The sequence below is a fragment of the Mandrillus leucophaeus genome, unplaced genomic scaffold, assembly GCF_000951045.1.
Source record: "Mandrillus leucophaeus isolate KB7577 unplaced genomic scaffold, Mleu.le_1.0 Scaffold787, whole genome shotgun sequence".
Classification (NCBI taxonomy): Eukaryota; Metazoa; Chordata; class Mammalia; order Primates; family Cercopithecidae; genus Mandrillus; species Mandrillus leucophaeus.
In genome coordinates, this window is record NW_012108552.1 from 1,690,811 (window position 1) to 1,711,905 (window position 21,095).

Sequence of the window (21,095 nt, forward strand, 5' to 3'; positions counted from 1 at the left end):
CCTCCCTCCTTCCTTCCTTCCTTCCTTCCCTTCTTCCTTCCTTCCTTTCTTTTTTTTTTGGAGACATGGTCTTTATCTGTAGTCCACGCTGGAGTGCAGTGGCATGATCATAGTTTGCTGCAGCTTCTAACTCCTGGACTCAAGTCACCCTCCTACCTCAGCTTCCCAGAGTGCTGGGATTACAGACATGGGCCACGATGCCTAACTTGGACCTTGGACATGTTCTTTTCTTTTTTTTTTCTTTTTTTTTTTTTTGAGACAAAGTCTTACTCGGTCGCCCAGACTAGAGTACAGTGGTGCAATCTCCACTCGCTGCAAGCTCTGCCTCCCGGGTTCATGCCATTCTCCTGCCTCAGCCTCTGGAGTAGCTGGGACTACAGGTGCCCACCACCACGCCTGGCTAATTTTTTAAAAATTATTTTTGGCAGAGATGGGATTTCACCGTGTTAGCCATACTCTTTTGTTATTCCCACAAATAGCCTACCACTGCCTCCACCCACCTGGACTTCTTCCTGATCATGTTGTATCCCATGATTAAGGATGACCTTAAACACTCTCACTACTCTGAATCACCCTTTCTGACCCTGCTACAGCATTTGTTCTTCCATTTCCCAAGCTGTGACTTTTCTTATTCCTACTCCTAAGCAAACTACTTAGTATTCCTATACAGAATCACAGTATCAGGCAGTATTGGTTCTCTGACTTTAGGCTAGTCTTCATTGATGTTTAGCAATTGTTTCACGAGTCTCTAGACACTGCCTGTCTCCCTGAATCAGTTTCTAGCCTTCGCTGTACCCAAAAAGCACCTAAGTCACACCTGTTTCCCTGTTCTCCGTGACTTCACCTTCTACTTCAGAGAAAAAATTTAGAGACCACCAGGCAAGAACTCCCTCTGCCTCTCTCATCTCTACTCCCAAAACAAATTTATATTACCATCTCTGATTATATCCCTTTCTATCATAATGAGATCTTCTCTCCAAGTCCAATTTCTCTTCCTGTGCATGATACCTACCCCCGTCCACCTCTTCCAGAACCTGGTCTTTTCAGCTGCACATCTTCATTCCTATGTCTTCAGTCTCCCATTTCTCTGTGTGCCTTCCCTTCCCACCTTTAGAAACAAAACACCAATTAAACAAAATCACATTCATATGTCCACATTAGTTCTATATCAGACAATTACCTTAATCCTGTGTTCTTCTTCATCATTAGGCCATTATAAAGAATTGTTTACACTACACTTTAACTTCCATTCCTTTTATGACACATTATACGTTGGTTTCTTTCCTTACTACCTGTATTAGTCTGTTCTCACACTGCTAGTAAAGACATGCCTGAAACTGTGTAACTTATAAAGAAAAAGAGATTTAATGGATTCACAGTTCCACATGCCTGGGGAGGCCTCACAATCATGGTGGAAGGCAGAGGAGGAGTAAAGGCACATCTTACATGGCATCAGGCAAGAGAGTATGTGCAGGGGAACTCCCTTTATAAAACCATCAGATCTCATGAGACTTATTCACTGTCATGAGAACAGCATGGGAAATACCTGCCCCCATGATTCAATTACCTCCCACCAGGTCCCTCCCATGACACATGAGGATTATGGGAACTACAATTCAAGATGAGATTTGGGTGGGGACAGAGGCAAACCACATCACTATGTTTCTGAAATAGTTCTGTTGAATATCACTGACCACCTCAGAGAGTTGAATTCAATTCTCATCTTAGTAGATCCTGTCAAAACATTTGAGACTTTTGATACCACTTCTCTTAACATTCCTCTTCTTTGCGTTTTGTTGGCTTTTCCCCATCTCCTGCCTGTAACTTTTTCTGTTAACTTTTATATCAGTGGTCCAAAAACTCTGGCTGCATATTATCATTACTTGGGATGTTTATTTGTTAAGATGCCTGGTCTCCACCAAGCCCAGTTAAATCAGGAAGTTGAACGCCACCATCATTATATATGCAGAGCTTTGTGTGTGACACTGACCCACAGTGTAGGCTAAGAACTACTCCTTTAGATGACCTCACTGCCAGAAGTTATCCACTCCCTGTGTTGTTACCACTACAGAAGTTGCTGATTCTCAGGTCTTTATCTATCTTGCCTTGTCACCTGAACTTTAGTCTTGTATACCCAGAACTGTGCCAGATGTTCAGTAGTCAACCTCTCATTTACTATTTCCAAATGAAGCAAATTCTCTTTCATTCTTTAAAAATTGTCTTTGTTTCTACTATCTTTCTAATGGTATCACAGTCTGCTTCCAATGTCCCTTATCCTTTACTCTCTCAGTCACTCAGGTAGTCATCAAATCCTCAGTAGTTAGCCAGTCCTCAAATTGGGTATCCTTTTTTCATGTCACTGCTACTGCTTTGGCACTTACCAGAAGTAACTGTCTAATGAATCTTTTCGAGTCTTAGGCTGCCAGCCAATTCCAGTCTGAACCCACACCCTCATGCTTTCTACTTGTCAAAAACAAAAACAAAAACAAAAAAACAAAAACAAAAACCAAAAAACACTACTAATTCCCGATCTGCAAACTCTTCATAGTCCAAATCTTTCTAGCCTTGTCTTTCAGCAGCTGGCCCCATTTATAGCATACTCCTACCAAAACTATCACATATTGTAGGCATAATACTAAACCTTTGGCATTCTCCCTTTCTTTTTTCTCACTTCTTTTTCCAAGTAATGAATTCCTGCTCATTCCTTGGGAGCCAGCTAGAAAATGCCTTCTTTCAATATGGTCAAGGTGTACTTTTTACGTCTTCAGCAATATATTTCTAATACAGGGGCTTTAAAACTTAGGATCCATGGGTAGAATTCAGGAGGTTTATGAACTTGAATGGAAGAAAAAGTATTCTTATTTTTATTCTCAATTGAAACAACATATTCTTCTATTAGGAATGTAGGCAACACACCACAGTATTGTTTGCAGTATCTATGACATTGTCAGTGATAGAAATTGTAAAAATATTCCTATCTCATCACAGTTGGTAAAAATATCTAGAAATATGACCAGGTGTGGTGGCTCATACCTATAATCCCAGCACTTTGGGAGGCCAAAGTGGGAGGATCACTTGAGCCCAGGAGTTCAAGACCAGCCTGGAGTATACAGTGAGATCCTGTCTCTACAAAAATCAAAGAAAATTAGGTGAGCATGGTGGTATGCACCTGTAGTCCCAGCTACTTGGGAGACTGAGGTGGGAGGATTACTTGAGCCTAGGTGGTGGATGCTGCAGTGAGCCAAGATTGCTCCACTGCACTCCAGCCTTGGCAACAGAGCGAGACCCTGTCTAAAAAAACAAAACAAAACAAAACAAAAACTGAAATGTTATTTGTGCCCATTACTCAAAATTGTAGTGGTTGTTATGCCTGCTATTATATCTTATTATTTAATTCATTAAAAAATGACATCAATATTTCACAAATGTAGCTTTTTAAATATTTTGGGAACTGAATCTCAGTATAATTCATTTTTTTCTAATGCCTTATTTTATTGCGTGCAATCAATTTATTTTTTCTGAGAAGGCTATTCTAGATTTTAGCAGATTGCAAAAGAGGTTCAGATACAAAAAAGAAAAACAAAACAAAACAAAAATCAGGAGTCCATGCAAATGGCACTTACCTTGTTGTATCCTAATTTATAGGACTGGTTTTTTTTTTTTTTTCTTTCCCCCACTCTCCGTTGGATGGAAACACCATTTTCATTAACCTTTATATCCACATGGCTAATATAGTTTATAGCTCATAGTAGGTACTGAAAAGTGTTGACTAAAATAATGAAAAAATACCTGTCATGCAAATATCTTGAACAAAGGGCAATATTTCTCAAAGTTTGATCATAAACCTTCTAAACCACAATAATCAAGATGCTTGTTAAAATGCATATTCCTGGACACTATACCAGATCTTTTGAATCTGAATCTCTAGGAAAGTAGCCTGGAATACATAATCATAACAAGCTTCTCCAAAGATTATTTTACATGCTCAAGTTTGGGAACCTGTATAGTCAGATATGTGATACACAGTAGCCTCAAAATAAGTAAAGAAATAAAAGCATAACTTTTTCCAAGTAATTTTATCTCCCTGAACTTCCTTTCCTTCCTCAGTCCGCAGCACAATCTTCTCAATGTTGTACGGGTTTTGGAGTCTGTGTCACAAAAGAAAGTAAGACAATGCTAACTACATCAATAATGAAAAATTTTTAGGCGTGCACTTACTTAGATTTGGTCCTCCGAGATACGTAATCTCTGGTTCTTGTTGACTGACTCCGAACAAGAGAACAACTTCTGTGATCCACCTATCTGTGAAATACTCAAAGCAATTTTCAAGTACAATTTCTCTTTTCTACATCTTCTCTGTCCGACCTAGGCAATTTAAAACTTGCTTTTAGAAATGGGCTGGAGAAGGATGAAGTTGTATGAATTTGCAAAGCTAAAATGTGTCATCCTGGTACAACCCAATAGCTACATTGTCCCTGGGACAGTTTCCATCAGATATGATGGATGTCCTAAAAACAAGCAACCAAATCAGCAAACACAACAAAACAGTTGGAGGGGCAGAAAGGCAAATCAGCTATTTATTTTTGTTATTGTTTTAAAGTTTGATTTGTCTTAGAACATGTGAAGAATGTTCATATTTCTTGACTAGCTGAACATTGATTTTTTCATTTTTGCACTTTTAAAATGTAGACCACGCCTATAGCTTGGATATTTTCCCTCCAAATCTCATGTTGAAATGTAACCCCCAGTGTTGGAAGTGGAGCCTCACGGGAGGTGTTTGGGTCATGGGAGTGGATTCCTCATGAATGTCTTGGTGCCATCCTTGTGATAGTGAGTGATCTCTCACTCTATTAACTCTATTAGTTCCCACAGAGCTGGTTGTTAAAAAGAGTCTGGGACCTCCTTCACTCGTTTCTTCTCTCACCATGTGATTTCTACACACACGTTTCTCCTTCCCCTTCTGCTATGAGTGAAAGCCACTTGAGGCCCTCACCAGATGCAGATGCTAGCACCATGCTTATTGTACAGCCTGCAGAACTATGAGCCAAATAAACCTCTTTTCTTTATAAATTACTCAGCCTCAGGTATTCTTTTATAGCAACATAAATGGACTAAGTCAACCACTATTCCATTCAGATATTGTTTTATCCTAAATATTATAAGACACTAAAGTTTTAAGCATGTTAAAGAAAAATGTGAGGGTCCTTTCAACCTCAAGAAACAAATTTTATTAAATAATTTAAAATATTTTCATTTGTTAGGAAAGATCAATATATAGTATTAATACCATATATATATTATATATTTTTCTATGAAAATTACACTTCATCAGCCTTGCAAAAAATATGGTTTTTCTTACAAGTCATTTCACCTTATCACTAAATATGAACACACCCATATTGATTTCCTGCTTTGCTGTACCAGGTTTCTAAAAGGAAAAAATGTTTCCTTATGCATATAGGAGAGTCTTTAATATGTATCATGAAGTCTACTGATAGGTTGAAAACAGATACAATGTCTTGGGAATTTTTACAACCTTTATAATACATAATAGCATTTTATACATTGTAGAAACAATAATTATTTTTATCTGAAAATTGAATACTATTTTGAAGCAGTAATGACAGCTAACAAATAATAAGTATATGGCTAATAAATGTTAAGTATATAGGTATCAGCACTGTTCTAATTACTTTACAATTGAACATATTTAATAACCCTATGATGATGTTACTTATGATCCTCTGTCGAGAGAGAGAGGACAGGAGAAGCTAAGTATTTTGCTCAAGGTCACACCACTAGTAAGTGTAAGATCTGAAGCTCAGCAGACTATCTCCAGAGCCAGCATTCTTATGTTCAGCGCTAAATGGCTTACTCTTTATTGTTTTAAAAGAAAAATTACAATGATTCACATTTAATTGAAGAATAGATTCCTTCTGAAGTTAATGTTGAAAGCCCATTCCAGTACATTGTCTGGCCTTTTCACTGTTCAAAGTTTCTTTGGTGCTTATTTGAAACAGATGCAAACACTTAAAATATCCGTTCATATTGTGTTTCCCTGTGATTTGCTGGAGTATGTCAGGTTGCCTCCAGATCCATTTCTAAGTGACTGTCTGATTTTATTCCTCTTGCTACTTCTTTACAAACCTGCAGCTTCATGGGTCTGTTAAAGCATGGTTGATCAGAGTTTTATTGCATCTCTTACCAACCTTCTGTCTCTGCCTGTCATAGAAAGCTTTAGGGAAGCCATGAGAAGAAACTGGGTGGGGTTTTCAAAGCACAATTTCTTCAACCAAGCCTGTTGGCAAGATACGATGACGGGCTAATGATAGTGCAAAGTTTATTCTCACATACTTTCAACTGTAGAAACTATTGTGAGTTACTTAAAAGCCTTTGCCTTTCAGTAGGTTATTTTACTTCTAAATTATTGTTCTTCAGTAAGGTTTAGATTAATTTGACTTTCTCTTTTCACAAATTTTGCCTTTTAACTCTTTATTTTTATTGATCGTTTAACTGTTATGTTTCATAATTTTGCATGCAATGTAACAGGGACGGGGAAGTGTCTCTATGAGCCCTTCTGTGTCTCTTCTTCCTATGGATAGATAAATGACAGTATCATTTTAATATGCTTTATTTCTCTCTATGGTAGCAGGAATGATTTGATAGGAGTGTTTTGGTTAGTGTTTCTGGTTGATAAAAATAAGATATATCATAGATTTTAGGGAATCGAAAAATAATGAGTATGTACTGTGTACCAATCCAAACATATCATTGTTGATGAATCAAAAGGTTCTTCATGGTCTTGTTTTTTTGGGGGGGAGGTTGTTTTGTTTTGTTTTTGCTTGTTTTTTTTTGTCAAGGTTATCCTTTTGTTAAAATTTGGGAAATATTTGCGATAGTAACTAAAGAAGATATGTTTGAAATATGGTTAGGTTTACGAAATTATGTTTCTGAGTCAGTTGAGCTAAAAATGGGGAACATTCTCACGGTAAAGCCTCAGGCAGCTTCCATCCCAAAGCTACAAAACTAGACGAATTCTAATGAAAACCTCTTTTTAAATGAAATCCTTTTAATATTTGGCACCTGTGTCCCTTAAATTACCATTTAAGGGATGGTTACGTTTAAGGGATCATTACCATTAACTATGCTTTTATTCCATAGTATTTTTATTTTTATTACTGTACTTGTACATTATCTCAATAATTCCTGTTTATGTACTCCTCCAGGAGTGAGACTTATTCTCTGTATCGTCCCTTCTGACCTGACTGGGATGACAAAACTCCAGCATCCCAACATGTTTTGTTAATGCTGGAGACACAAATTATGATATTTTACTTAACTTACGTGCTCTTGAAAGAATTTAAGGTGATGTTGCTTATTTATAGAGTTTAATTTTCTGTATTAAATATTGAAAACAGTGTCATGGCAGATTTGGAGTTATTGTGACAATCACTTTTTTATGTAGATGAGTGTCTGTCTGAGGGCTTTACTGGTGTTAGTCTGGTTTACTGTTATGGTATGGAATAGCATTTCATTTTTTAAGGATGCTTATGACCTTGTTAAATAGCAGTCCAAAAATCATGTGGCTTGTTTTGATTTTAACCAAAGTTACAGCTGCCTAGCTGTAAAGCAGTCAGTTTCTCTTATTATGACTAGTTCTTCAACTTGTACTGTTTTAAATTGCCTGCAATTAGCATATTTCAACCTTATTTTTAGGTTTAAATTGCAGTGTGAGAGAGTACTCTCCTCTTAGCTAATTAGTGCTATCAAGGAACAGTAGGTTACCTCATTAGTACCATGTGCATTTAATTAAAGAAGAGAAAATTGGAGTTAACCTCATAGTTAATATTTTCACAGAGTGCTACAATGCCAACACCTTCAATTGGAGTCACACCCCTGTGTATCTAATTATGCACTGGTGCCAAATAAGGTTAGCAAGGGTAGCACAAGGCTGTTGACAAAATAATTTAGATGAAAATGTATTTGTTGGATTCTGACAGCAAAATATAACTTGAACACTTTCCCCCCAGTCTTCATCTGCTAGCATCAGGTGACATACTTCATCCTAAGAAACAGAGGGAAAAGGATATTTTGGAAGCCATTTTTCCAGTTTGAATTAATGTTGCTCTTATCGTCAAGAAAATAGCATGTAGTCATGTAAAGCATATACAATCCATTTCTTAAACAGAACCTCTGAACTTCATAGATGTATTTGAAAAGAATTATTTATAAGATGTAATATTTACATGCATCAAACCACTACAAATACTCCCTGACACCCTTAACACATCCCTCCTTGCTTTTCTTCTTTTCTGGTATAGTTATAATTTCCCTTGTGTATCTTATGAATGGGGATCATTCTTTCATATCATACATGAAGTCTAAGGATGTGTTGTCACATGGTCTATTCAAATGCAGTGTAATCCTTTTGCCCTTCAGACAAAATCTTTGAAATGTCTAATGCTACTTAGGTAAAAAATGACATTCCATGTCATTTATCAATAAATAATCACTTTGCTTTTACAGATAAAAATGCAAACTATACATTTGAGTATATAGAGTAGTTTTCAATGCAAATGCTACAATTCAACAGGTTTTAACAGATATTATCGAGGTTGGTTGCACAGTCTTAGATACATTTTAGTGGCAATAATTTTTATATAATAATGCATAACCACAGCAGTTTATTTAAAGAAATTATTGTGATTGTTCTCACATGACATGGTAGGACAGGATTTATGTTCATTTGTACTGGTTACAATTGATTACAAGTCAGAACTTTTTCAAAATTAAGAGATGATTACATTTTAAGAACAAATGACATCCCATACACCAAAATTGCAGTGCCATTTAAATATATAGGAGTATTTATGATTCTTAGCTTACAAGTGGGAAGTAAGGTTCCTACGGCAGTATCATGGTACATAATCAGTGGATTTTTTGGTTATGGGTTAATTTATTATGATCCAAATATTCAACTTCCCATCTGCCAAATTATTTGTTTTTAAAATCTATACTAGTTAACTGTGAGACAATGATGGAATATTCTTCCCTATTTTGACCTACCAAGGTAATAATCCCAAAAAATGATTTTTAAAAATGACAATGTACGTTATTAGCATAAGCCTTAAGATTGAAAAACAAAGCCAACTCCTGATTCTCTTTGTTTAACCTAGGAATTGCTTCCAGAAACAAAATTATGTATCTGTGGCCACTCTTCTGGTGATGGGCATCCTCACAACACATTTGCAGTAAGTTACACTGGGCAATTAGAAATTCAGCTACTAAGCACAAGGCCATGGACCCAGTCCCACTGAATAGATTATATGTGATTTTCTATAGCCAATCCCTTCCATTGGTGCAGATAATCAAGATACGACTAATGTTAAGATGCAGATGTAATTAGTTGATTTTTTCTTACTTCTTTTGTTCTCAATTATGTTTCACTAGATATACAGTTCACAGTTTCTGTGAGTTGAATACCTTAAATATATAAAGGCTTTAACACCACTATACTTTTCTTGAACTTTTAGGAATAATTTGATGAGAGAGTACTGATATGCAGAAAATAAGTGGACATAGATTATGGGTTGATTCAACACATATTTTAGAACAAAATTGCTGTTCCATGTTCCTCAAGTTGTCATATAAATATACCAAGGCCTTTTTAACAGAGTCTGCCACTAGAGTGTAACTTGTCACTTTGGACTGCAATATTTGGTGAAAATCGTTTATGTGGCCCAATTCACATACCAGTCATCCTTGGAAATGAATAGTAATCCTCAAGTCTCCATTCAAGAATTTTTAAATAAAGCAACTTTATGTTTCTCTTTGGCATAAATTCTACCTGCATTCTTAAGAAATCTTGAAATATTGTAAGTCATGTGTTTTCACATATAGTCAGCTCTTCACATTCATGGGTTCTGTATCTGTGGGTTCAACGAACCACAGATCCAGAATATATGGGGAAAAAATGGATGGTTGCATCTGTACTAAAAATGTTCATACATTTTTCTTCCTTATCATTATTCCCCAAAGAAAACAGTGTAACAACTATTTATACAGCATTTATTTTACATTAAGTATTATAAGCAAGCTAGAGATTATTTAAAGTATACAGGAGGATGTGCATAGGTTATATGTAAATAGTACAACATTTCATATAAGGGACTTGAGCAATTACGGATTTTGGTATCTATGTGTGTCCAATCCCCCACACATACCAAAGGACTACTCTACACAACTTTTGCTTGTTTCCTTAAGAACTGATGTATTTATTTAGGCTTAATGGGCTAGAGTATTTCTAAATTGACTCAGCCAAAATTTATTTACTTTTTACTACTCTATACGTAATATTTTCTAATTATAATTGACAAAAAACAACAAAATTAATACTCGTAAGCAGTCAATGTTTTCTTTAATGAAGAAGAAATATCTATTTCATACTTCAGTTAAAAAGAAAATGTTTTCAATAAAAATCATGTCAAATTAATGAGAGGATATTTATGGAAAATATGAAACTTTAAAAAATGTTAGTTGCAATACAAAAATAAACTCAAAAGTGGAAGCAGCAATGAAATATCCTATTCTATAGAAATAGTGAATGTCAAAAAAAAAAAGGAAATAGTGAATGTCGAGGATGGGTAATACATGTTATATATGCAGGCTTCAGAGAGATCTGAACTTACCTGGTTTGTGGTCTCATTCACTGTAATTTGGTCATTCATAGTATTTAGTCCCCCTAAGCCTTTTTGTAACAACATTTGAAAGCAAAATAGCAAAAATTTAAAAATGGTGGTAAGTTTTGCTGATATGATGTAATTAAGTTTATGTGAAAGATTAAAATAATCTTAACTTCTAAGTATTCTCTGTATATTTTAAAGGAAGATAAATTTTAGATAAACATCAAGTGCAATTATATACTTTAACTTAATAAAGAAAATTAACTTCAAAATTACTTTTTAAAATAGTGCATTAAAAATGGGACAGTTTTCCTAATTAGTAACACTTTTTCCTAAAATAATCCCAATGGAAAAATTGTTTTCATCAGACCAAAGAGTTAACTGGCTTAACTGCTAATAGTGTTTGCTCTTTATCTAAAACTACTTCTACCATTTAAAATAAGTATCTATTCTACTGATGAGAGAAAACAAATCTATAGCATCAAATCTTTATATTTTCACTGACATATTTTCAGAATGAAAATGAGATATGGAGAAGTAAAATGATTCACCAGAGGCCATGTAATTTCTCAATGGTAAGGCTGAATTTCTATCCCAAGTTTGTGATGACCAGTGTATTGGTCTTTCCAAAAGTATCCCAAATTGTTCTTGACTGCCTTGAGTGCAGTGTTGAGTAGAAGTCTGAGGTTCTTCCATGTGTCTGAGACTGCATCTCATCTCTCAGATCGAAAGAGCACCAGGATGAGTTAGTGAGGTCTGGTATGGCTGGTGGGGAAGGAGGAGCATAGTAGTGCATTTGTCATCAGATGTTTGCCATCTCCTTAGTGTGCCAATTTAATACTTCATATATTGGCCATTGAGTGACTTTACAAATGGGGCTTTTTGGCTTCAGAACACAAGGGAAATATTATTTAAGTAATATTAACTGCTTATTTTCCTTTATTGATTACCTTATATATAATCTTCAGCATACTAAAATGGCTACGTAATGTGATTTAAAATCAATATGCTAACCAGAACAAATACTATATTATCCATAGTTGACAATTGCTGTGTGATGGACATGGTTCTCTTTTAGTATTCATTGCATTTATAAGTACCAGTATGCCAGAGTGGTAGTATGGAATACCGTAAGAATACTGGTGGGCTAAAAAGAAGAAAGAGGTCAAAAGGATAGATGGGGCACCTAGAGCCTGCCATATTTTTTCATCACTATGTAACTGACATTTATAATGAATTGTGAATTATTACAATAGTTTTCAAATTTTAAGATACCCTATATAATGCCTATCAAGGTGTTAATTTAATGTCACACATATTATTTCCATGGTTGGTCAGCCCACACACACACACATACAAGCCAAAATTTTCAGGCACGTGTTCCAAATCGGTGGATTAAATTAATTTTTACTCTTCCCATCACACCCAATTCACTTAAAAAATAAAAATCGCTTAAGTTTATTAACAATCCTAAAGTAAAGTGCCAAAAATTGCAGGGAGAAAAAGTCACTTACATTACCAAATGAAGGTTAAAGCCCAGATTATCTCAAGGAAATAATATTGCATATTTGATATTAAACAGGGGTCAAAAGCTCTTCACCATACCAATTATATATTTTTCAGATATAATTGTATCAATTTACTAGCAAAACGTGCAATACAAATATATTTTCATAGGGTTTTTTCTGGTGTCTTGGCTTGTTGATAACCATCAAACATTGGCCATCACCTGAGTATTGTACTTCCCTATTATCACATTGTTGAACAGTAGTGATATTTTAATGTACTCACTAATAAATTGTGTTTAATGTGCCTCTATCAATTCATTGCAATACTGGGCAGTAATTGTATGCACTTATCTTTATGTGAAAATTGTTATTCTAAATTTTGTCTACTTGTTGTATTTAAAGAAATATTTGGGCTCCTTTGGTTTTATATTTACTATTCTAAGAGTAACAATATAATGTCCTTACTATAACTTTGAATTTAATAGATAAAAAAGCATTAATTTCTGACTTTAAAAAGCGAGGATATCAGAGTAAGAGAGCTTCATTGTTAGAGAATGCTTTTCATTGCTCGCTTTTCACATTCAGTTTTTTCAAATAGTGTCTAGTTTAATCTGAAAAAAAAAAAAACTTCACTTATTTTACTTTTCTTTCAAACTCCAGTACTAGAATACATGCCTTTCTTTTTTCCTGATGTATCAAACAGATTTACAAATTACTAACTCTGCCAAGATTCTAAATTTCACAATCTTTGGCTTCCTTACAAGATAGTAACCCAAGTTCATTCACTACTCTCTAACTATGCCCTGTTGGCACCTCATCTGCCTGAATGACCTCATTAACACCTATCTGCAAGTAATCTTATTGTTAGTCTTGCCTACAGGTTTTTACACCTAAGTGAATACTATTTTACATAGGATTCTGCCAGTTAGTTCTAACTGCAAAGGCAATTATGTGGAATGCTTAGGGTCTTTGTCTTTGGTTCTTATTTTTAAAACCTTTAGCATTGAGCCACATGAATCTTTTGATGAACAAAATATCTTGTACCTATAATCTGAAAATGAAGCTTGCCTGGCCTTGGTATAACTGCTTTATTTTCCATTCAAACTAAATTACATTGGCCACATTTGACCTTTCTCCCTACAGGTCTTTACTATGATTATCTCCTGAATGGTTCATTTGTAATGGGGATGCTGGATTGGAAGAAATAAGAAGACAGGGATAGTGATGCTTTTTAAAATATCTTTTTATTTGTGTTCCAAATTCATCTCTCTCAAGGCTTTACATAAATCTTACACAGCACCAAATAATCCACACTGTGGGCTGTACAGTCAGCTTTCTGTTTTGATAATTGGGCCAGTTTCTTAACTTTGCTTTGCTTCACGTTCTCAGTCTGTAAAATTATAACAATAATACTACCTACCTCGTAAGGTGGTAATGGGAATTAAATATGATAACCCTAAAAAGTACTTACCATGATGACTAACACACAGTAAACATGCAATAGATGTTGAGTTAGTATCTGTAATAGCATCAATATACTCTTGCTTGAACCAAAGAGTCAATTCTGTTGGAAGTAAATGTAAGTGTATTTTTGGTATTAACACTAAAAGGGGCATTGGGCATTGTACCTTGGGTCATGGCCAAGACAGATGACAGTGTTACCCACTGAGAGGAGTCTTTATATTAATCAATTTAAGTTGAACACTGACTTACTCACTCACACAAAAATAGTGTTATCCAAATGCTTTCTGATTTGTTAAGTGGAAGACAGCTAAGTGGAAGAGACAGAACTCTGCCTCACCAGACCTAAATGATTCCTGGCAGCCAAGAAGAATCATAGCTAAAATATGTAAGGAAAAGTGATTGTTCACCAGTAGTCTGTATCCAGCTAGAGCACATGAAGCTACAAAGTTAGGAAATGCATGCAGCAATGTTGAATTACCTCTATTTTTTTCTTCCTATATTATAAACATATTAGCAGAGAGTAAGCTGAAGTTAAAGATAAATTACTACTTATTAGTGTCGATAGTTTTAACTAACATGCTGAAAACAATGAACCAAGGATAATGTTGCAGTAATTTTCTTCACAGTACCCTTTTTATAAAAGCTGTTTACAGTGTTTAATTCTTTGCATTTGTATAAAGATGTGTGGTATGCACTTGAATTTATTGTTTTACTGTGTTTATTTTTGAGTAGTTTTTATTGATTATTATGATGGTATTCACACCATGGCCCTTCAGTAAGAAATAAACTTAAGATAATGAAATATTTCAAACACGTTATAGATTATTTTGTTAATGCCATAAATATAGGGACCGTGTTTAGGGTTACTGTTGAAAACATTCCAGATACTGTATCCATCTGAAACAGAATAAAGGTTTTTGTTTTTAAAGCCTTGGCTGACATTTGTATGCAATTTCTTGATTAATCTTTTTCACCCTACTGTAATTCAAGATATTAGTAATTATCTTTACACACCCCTCTCAGCTGGAAGGTAAGCTCCCTGAGCTCAGTTTGTTCTAGAAACGTCTCCTGAGTGGTTGCCCCTCACCTTCTATTTCATTGTAATACTTGAGATTGCCAAGAATTCTCTTGATGTTGGTTCCAAGAAGGACCAGTAGCAGAGATTTTTCAGTGGAGGATCCTCTTTGAAATGTATAATGAATAATGTACTCCCCTTGATGACTCACCAAAGCATTAGTGTGGCCGAAATTGGGGGCTGATGAAAGGATTATTTATTTAGTTACTGGTTTTGTTGTTGTTAATATATTTTTCATCAAATAAATTGATACACACACTAGAATACATATGTGGCAATAATAGGCATTTATGGTGCTTATTAGGACAGACCGTATTTTTCTTTTCACATTTTAAAATTATTTGTAATAAGCTATTAGTGATAGACTCTACAAATTTGAAATGTAATTGGCATTAACTTCCAACAGTTTGCTCTACAGTTTTTGCATATTTCTAAGCATCACTTAAGAAAATGTGCATTCTGTATTATTTGTATTTCTGTTCCCTGTCTATTTCCACATCATCTTATTTTAGCATAACTGAAAGTTGTAGAAAATGCTGTGTCATTTTAGTGTACAAATTTTCAGAATTGTGCACATACACATACAAACATACATCCATGCATACACATATCTAAGCAATTAATAAAAGAGTGTGCATGTGTTTTTATTCAGTTCTATGTGTAGTTTATTTTTCTTTTTATTGAAGTTACATGTTTTAGGTTTGTAATTTTCATTAGGTGAATGAATTGTTTGTTAGGCATAGGATTAAAAAATTATGGAACCAAATGTTTATAACTGGCATAGTTTATGCAGTACTGTATTTGCTTTAAAAAATATTTCTAAATAACTGGATTTTTAAATATAAATTTCAATACATAGGATGTCAGGTTAAGCAGCACAGGACTTCCATCGACATTAAAACTTAAACCTGAAAACAACAACAACAACAACAAAACTTAAACCTGGACCTACACGCTGTACTTTAACAATGGAGTTCAGAAAGCCTATAGCTGGAGTTTTGTTATGCTGTAATAACTTTATGCATCGGACAATTTAGATGAAATTGCACTTGTTTACTTTCAAATAATCCTATTGTTTATCATAATGATAAATTTTATGCAAATAGACTCATACTCTTAATCAGATAAAGTCTTATACCAAGTTAGAGAACGCAAAATTGAACTTTTAAAATACTTAGCATCAAGAACAGTTTGTAATGCTCAGGCTCTCACAATCATTCTCCTTAGCGCCTTTCCATGAAGTCATGATTTCTTTTCCACCAGACTTCCTCCTGATCTCTCTTAAGAGAGATATTGTGAGATAGTTTACAATATTGGAAGAAATCATCTACTCTTCAGATCGACAGTACTAGTTACAACATTATACTTCAGACTACATATGTTATATATTTAATATTTTATGAATAATGCTTTAATAATTTTAATTTAGAATTTTATATGTAGAATATTTAGTCTGGCATACAACAGACAATATAGAATGAGGGTAAGAAACTTCATTATAAGAGATTATAATAAAGGGGAGGCATCAAGCAAACATCTCAGAGATAAATTATCATTATATTAAGCATAATTCATAAATTCACAGAGAGTTGTGCAATCGTAGAGGGAAAGTGTTACCAAGATGATGTCCTCAGAATTGAATAAACAAGCTTAAAAGTTTAGGAATTCAATATTTCTAGAGTATCATATACATATACCTAAGGAACATTTTCTGGTGCATAGATCATTAATACAAAATTAAGATAAGACAATTAATATGAATAGCATATGTACTGTTGTTTTATCCCTATTTCCTTCCCCATCCTTGTTGCCTGTAAGTTGTAGGTATAAGAGATTATATCTCTTAAACTCTTCTATATTGAGGCTAGAAAACATACTTTTTTTGTGTATCTGCTGTTTTATATTACCTGAGTAGACACTGCTATTTTGGAAGGGTTGTGCCCTGTTCTTACATTGCCAAATTGCCAAAATTCAAAGGAAGGGATGTCTGCTTAACATCTGTTTTCACCCTATATGAACTGATAGTGTATTATAGCTAAAAGGGGCCTTATAGTTCATCTAATTCAACTGCTTTATTTTATAATTGAAAAAAAGTGTTAAAGAATCAAAGTGACTTCCTTAATATCTCCCCATTATTAATTGAATTCAGGAGGGAGCTACTGATGATCTGACAGTTCTTTAGTTTTGACTCATGGTTCATATGTATTAATTTTGCCAGGCCGTTTATTTTAGTTTTAATTCTATGTATCTGTCAATTTAGGAAATCACTCTGTTTTTCCAAATGTTGCTAATCACATTTACCTATGAAAAAGTTTTAAAAACCAGATGGATATCATGATCACTTATGAAATTACCATTCATATTACTTGACTACATGTGGTTTGTTGAGGACACTTTTGAGGTGTCAGTCAGACCTATGAGATTGTTTCATTTATAGGTCTAGGTTTTAGAAAAGGAAAATTTAAGGTTCCTCAGTGATTTCCTCAGAAATGTTTTAGAGTGAATTGTGAAATTCCAGACTGTTGATTTATTGCTTATGTTATTTTATTAAGACTTCGGTTAGGAGAAAAAAAGCACTTAAAATACATATATAAGACAATAGGAATTTAGTTTCTAATTGTTAAAAGAATAAGCCTAATGGTTACCAAGCCTTAATCCTTTACATTTTCTCTTTATTTAGACTGTACATTCAAGAAGGATCAATTGCTTTATAGAAAGGACCAAAATCTGAGGGTTTCCCAGACTTTTCCAGTTGTTTGTTCACTATTCGTCAGATAAATATGTATTAACAATTAAAAATAAGTGGTTAGTGGATCTGTTGTGCCATCCTGATCTTGGAATTCCAAGAAAAGGAAGTAAGACAATACTTTTAAGTCTGATATTTAAATATTGGACACTCAATATATAAAGCCCAGGATAGATGCTTGGATTGATCAGGTAAAGATACTGAATTCATAACATAAAATTTTTATCCCATAAAATATATTCATAGCACTAATGATAGAAATGGGTACAGAGGTTACGGAATTCTTTTGAGAAATTGTGATTCTCGATCAGTCGTAGATAAGTATCTGGGACCTATCAATTCTACCGTTATTAATTAGCACATACAATTTTGTTACTGTGACTATCTCCCACCCCAAACTGGGCTCTTCTCTTTCCCTACCTTCTGCTTCTTGTCTCAGACATACCATGTTCCATTTTTTGTTTCTGTCTGCCAGTAGACTGTTTCCTTTTCTTCCCTGTGCATCCACTTCTACTGGTCATGCAAGCCCCAACTCAGTTACTGTTGCACGTGAATGCTTTTTCACCAACACAGTTCACATGGATTCATTCCTTTTTTAATAATTGTGTATTATACTTGTCTAACTCTTAACTCACACTTTTGGAATTATTCTTGCATAGCTTCCTTGATACTCAGTTCCATTCAACACATATTCACTGAGCATATACTATGGATAACTCATGTTGCTAAGCAGTCTTTTCAGTAAAATGATGAGTTATCAGCTGTATTTGAGAAATTTATATTATGAAAATGGGAAATACATAATTTAGGACTCAAAAACTCTATGCGCTCTAAGGAGAGATTCAATTGTACTGAGGAATTAAAAACAAGTAGGAGAGGTTTATTTTAGGTAAAGTTTTTGTTTTTGTTTTTTTAAATCTTATTGGCATATGTAGCCTCTGATTGTATGGGCTAATGCCAGAATTTGAAATTTTAAGGACTTTTTAAAAGGATCTTAAATATTCTGTAAGATTTTGAGTAAGGAAGTAGATGTAACATAACTAGACCATCCTACTTATGATATCCTTAGAGCAATAGAAAGCAGTCACTGAAATGAGAAAAAATATTGGAGTCTATGTGTCCAATTAGAGTGTGTTGTCAGAAAAACAGACTATCATCATCTTAACTAGGGGAAGGACAGGAGAAGGAAATAAGACAGATATAAGAAAGAAGGCTGGGCATGGTGGCTCACGCCTGTAATCCCAGCACTTTGGGAGGCTGAGGCAGGTGGATCACCTGAGGTCAGTAGTTTGAGACCAGCCTGACCAACATGGTTAAACCCCATCTCTACTAAAAATGCAAGAATTAGCCGGATGTGTTGGCGTGTGCCTGTAGTCCCAGCCACTTGGGAGGATGAGACAGAAGAATTGTTTGAACCTGGGAGGCAGAGGTTGCAGTGAGCCAAAATTACACCACTATACTCCAGCCTGGGCAACAGAGCGAGACTCCATCTCAAAAAAAAAAAAGAAAAAGAAAAGAAAGAAAGAAAAGAAAGAAACAACGACTTGATTTTTAAAAGCATGTTGACAAATAGAAAAACAAGAAATTGAGATTTCTGTAATTTTATACCTGTTTATCTGTATTTGGCAGGTTGTGGCCCTGGTAATATCTAAAACACAAGAACTGCAGATTTGACCATAGGCAGTAGGAAGTTGAAAGTGACAATCAGTTTTGTTTGAAAAGTGGGATATCTGTGTGTTCAGTAGGCAGTTAGCATTGAGTTGGAGATGATGCATTTTTGGAAATCATATAATATACAGGAGACTGGAGTCCCATGATTTTTAAGGAGATCATGAAGAGTAAGATAGCACAGAGAAGTCACAAGACAAGACACTGGGTAAAGAAAGAATGAGCCAGCAAAGAATGTGAATCTATAGCAGTAGAGAACCAGGAGCCAGCAGTCAAAGGCCAGTAGAAGATACACACACAAAAACACAAGCACACACACACACACACACACACACACACAAGCACACGGACATACTGGTTTTGTTGCTAGTATCTTCTTCCATTTATTTATTTATTTATTTATTTATTTATTTATTTATTTAGAGATGGAGTCTGGTGCTGTCACCCAGGCTGGAGTGCAATGGCACAGTCTCTGCTCACTGTAACCTCTGCCTCCCAGGCTTAAGCAATCCTCCCTCCTCAGCCTCTCCAGTAATTGGCACCACAGTCACAAGCCACCACATCTGACTGATTATTGTATTTTTTGTAGAGATGGGGTTTCACCATTGCCCAGGCTGGTCTCGAACGCCTGGGCTTACAGACGTGAGCCACTCTGCCTGGCCATCTCCTTTATAATTAACACTGGTTTTTTTTTTGGTCAGATTAGTTTTAGGTTCACAGCAAAACTGAGAGAAAGTTAGGGGTTTCTCATATACCTCCTACACACATAGCCTCTCCTCTTATAAACATCCCAACCAGAGTGGTACATTTTTACCACCGTTGAACCTATATTGACACAACATTATCTCCCTGACTCCGTAGATTACATTAGGGTTCACTCTTGGTGTTGTACATTCTATGGGTTTGGACAAATATATGATTACATGTATCCATCAGTGTAGTATCATACAGAGGTTTCACTGCCCTACAAATCCTTGGTGTTTTCACCATTCGTTCCTTCCTCCCTGTAGTACCTGGAAACCAATGGAAGAGATTTTTTTTTTTAACCTAAGGATGGTTAGCATTATTAAAGACTGAAATGTGGATTTAAGACTGTGGATAAGACATGAAGAAAGTCATTACATTTGGCAAGAGTGTTTTCAATAAAATGTACCATAGAGCTGTGATTTGAATGGTCACTGAGAAAGGAGTACATAGAGATTACGAATAGTATACATTAGTCTTTCAGGAAAAATGCTGCTAAAGGGGAAAATGATAGAATGGTGACTTGAGACAAAAGCAGAATTGAGGAAGACCTTGGTGGAGGGGAGATGGTGACAGTGGCAATGAAAAGATTAAAAATGCAAGAGGGAAAACAAAGTATTGAAACAAGTTCTGAAACATGATGGGAGGAGGGTGATGCCATTAAGGGCACAGAGAGAGGTAGTTAATCTTTAAAAAGAATAGAAACCCACTTCCATCTGAATTGGGTAGAAATTTAAAGATGAGTAAACACATAGTTAGACTGTTAACTCTTTGATATTATGTGTTGTCTGTTTATAGTTTGTGACTACCATTATGCCCTTCGCCCACAGTGTCACAACACCTGAATTCGAGCTTTGATGATCACCTTTTAGGGATTCCTGCTTCTAGGACAAATCATGTGAAATAAGGAAAGGGTGTTGCTTATTGCTGCTAAAATTTTCTAGATGTGACAGCTTTACTCTCACCATATTTTTTATATTTGATGATATTATTGGCTAAGAGAATAACTCCTCATTAGAGTTAAAACTTAGCAACTATTTTTCATAAAAGACTCTAATAATACAGTCACAATGTGAGTGTTCTTTCCTTTTCCTCAGAGAGTTAAGATGGATTAGCATACATCTAAAGAACATAAATTATTTTATGAAACATTTAGATACATTAAAATTTTGAACTTTTGAAATAATTGGTTAATTTTTGGTAATTAA

At 34.9% G+C, this 21,095-nt stretch overlaps 1 protein-coding gene across 5 annotated transcripts in view; it reads left to right on the forward strand.

Moving 5' to 3' along the window:
- Positions 1 to 21,095, forward strand: part of FOXP2 (forkhead box P2) — a 281,834-nt gene that overhangs the window by 148,757 nt on the left and 111,982 nt on the right. Inside the window, exon 4 of one of the 5 annotated variants that reach the window (XM_011967097.1) lies at positions 9,177 to 9,251. The exons of the other annotated variants lie outside the window; for them this stretch is intronic. Coding sequence (XP_011822487.1) covers positions 9,177 to 9,251 — 75 coding nt within the window. The remainder of the gene's footprint in view (positions 1 to 9,176; positions 9,252 to 21,095) is intronic. 5 annotated transcript variants of the gene reach the window in all.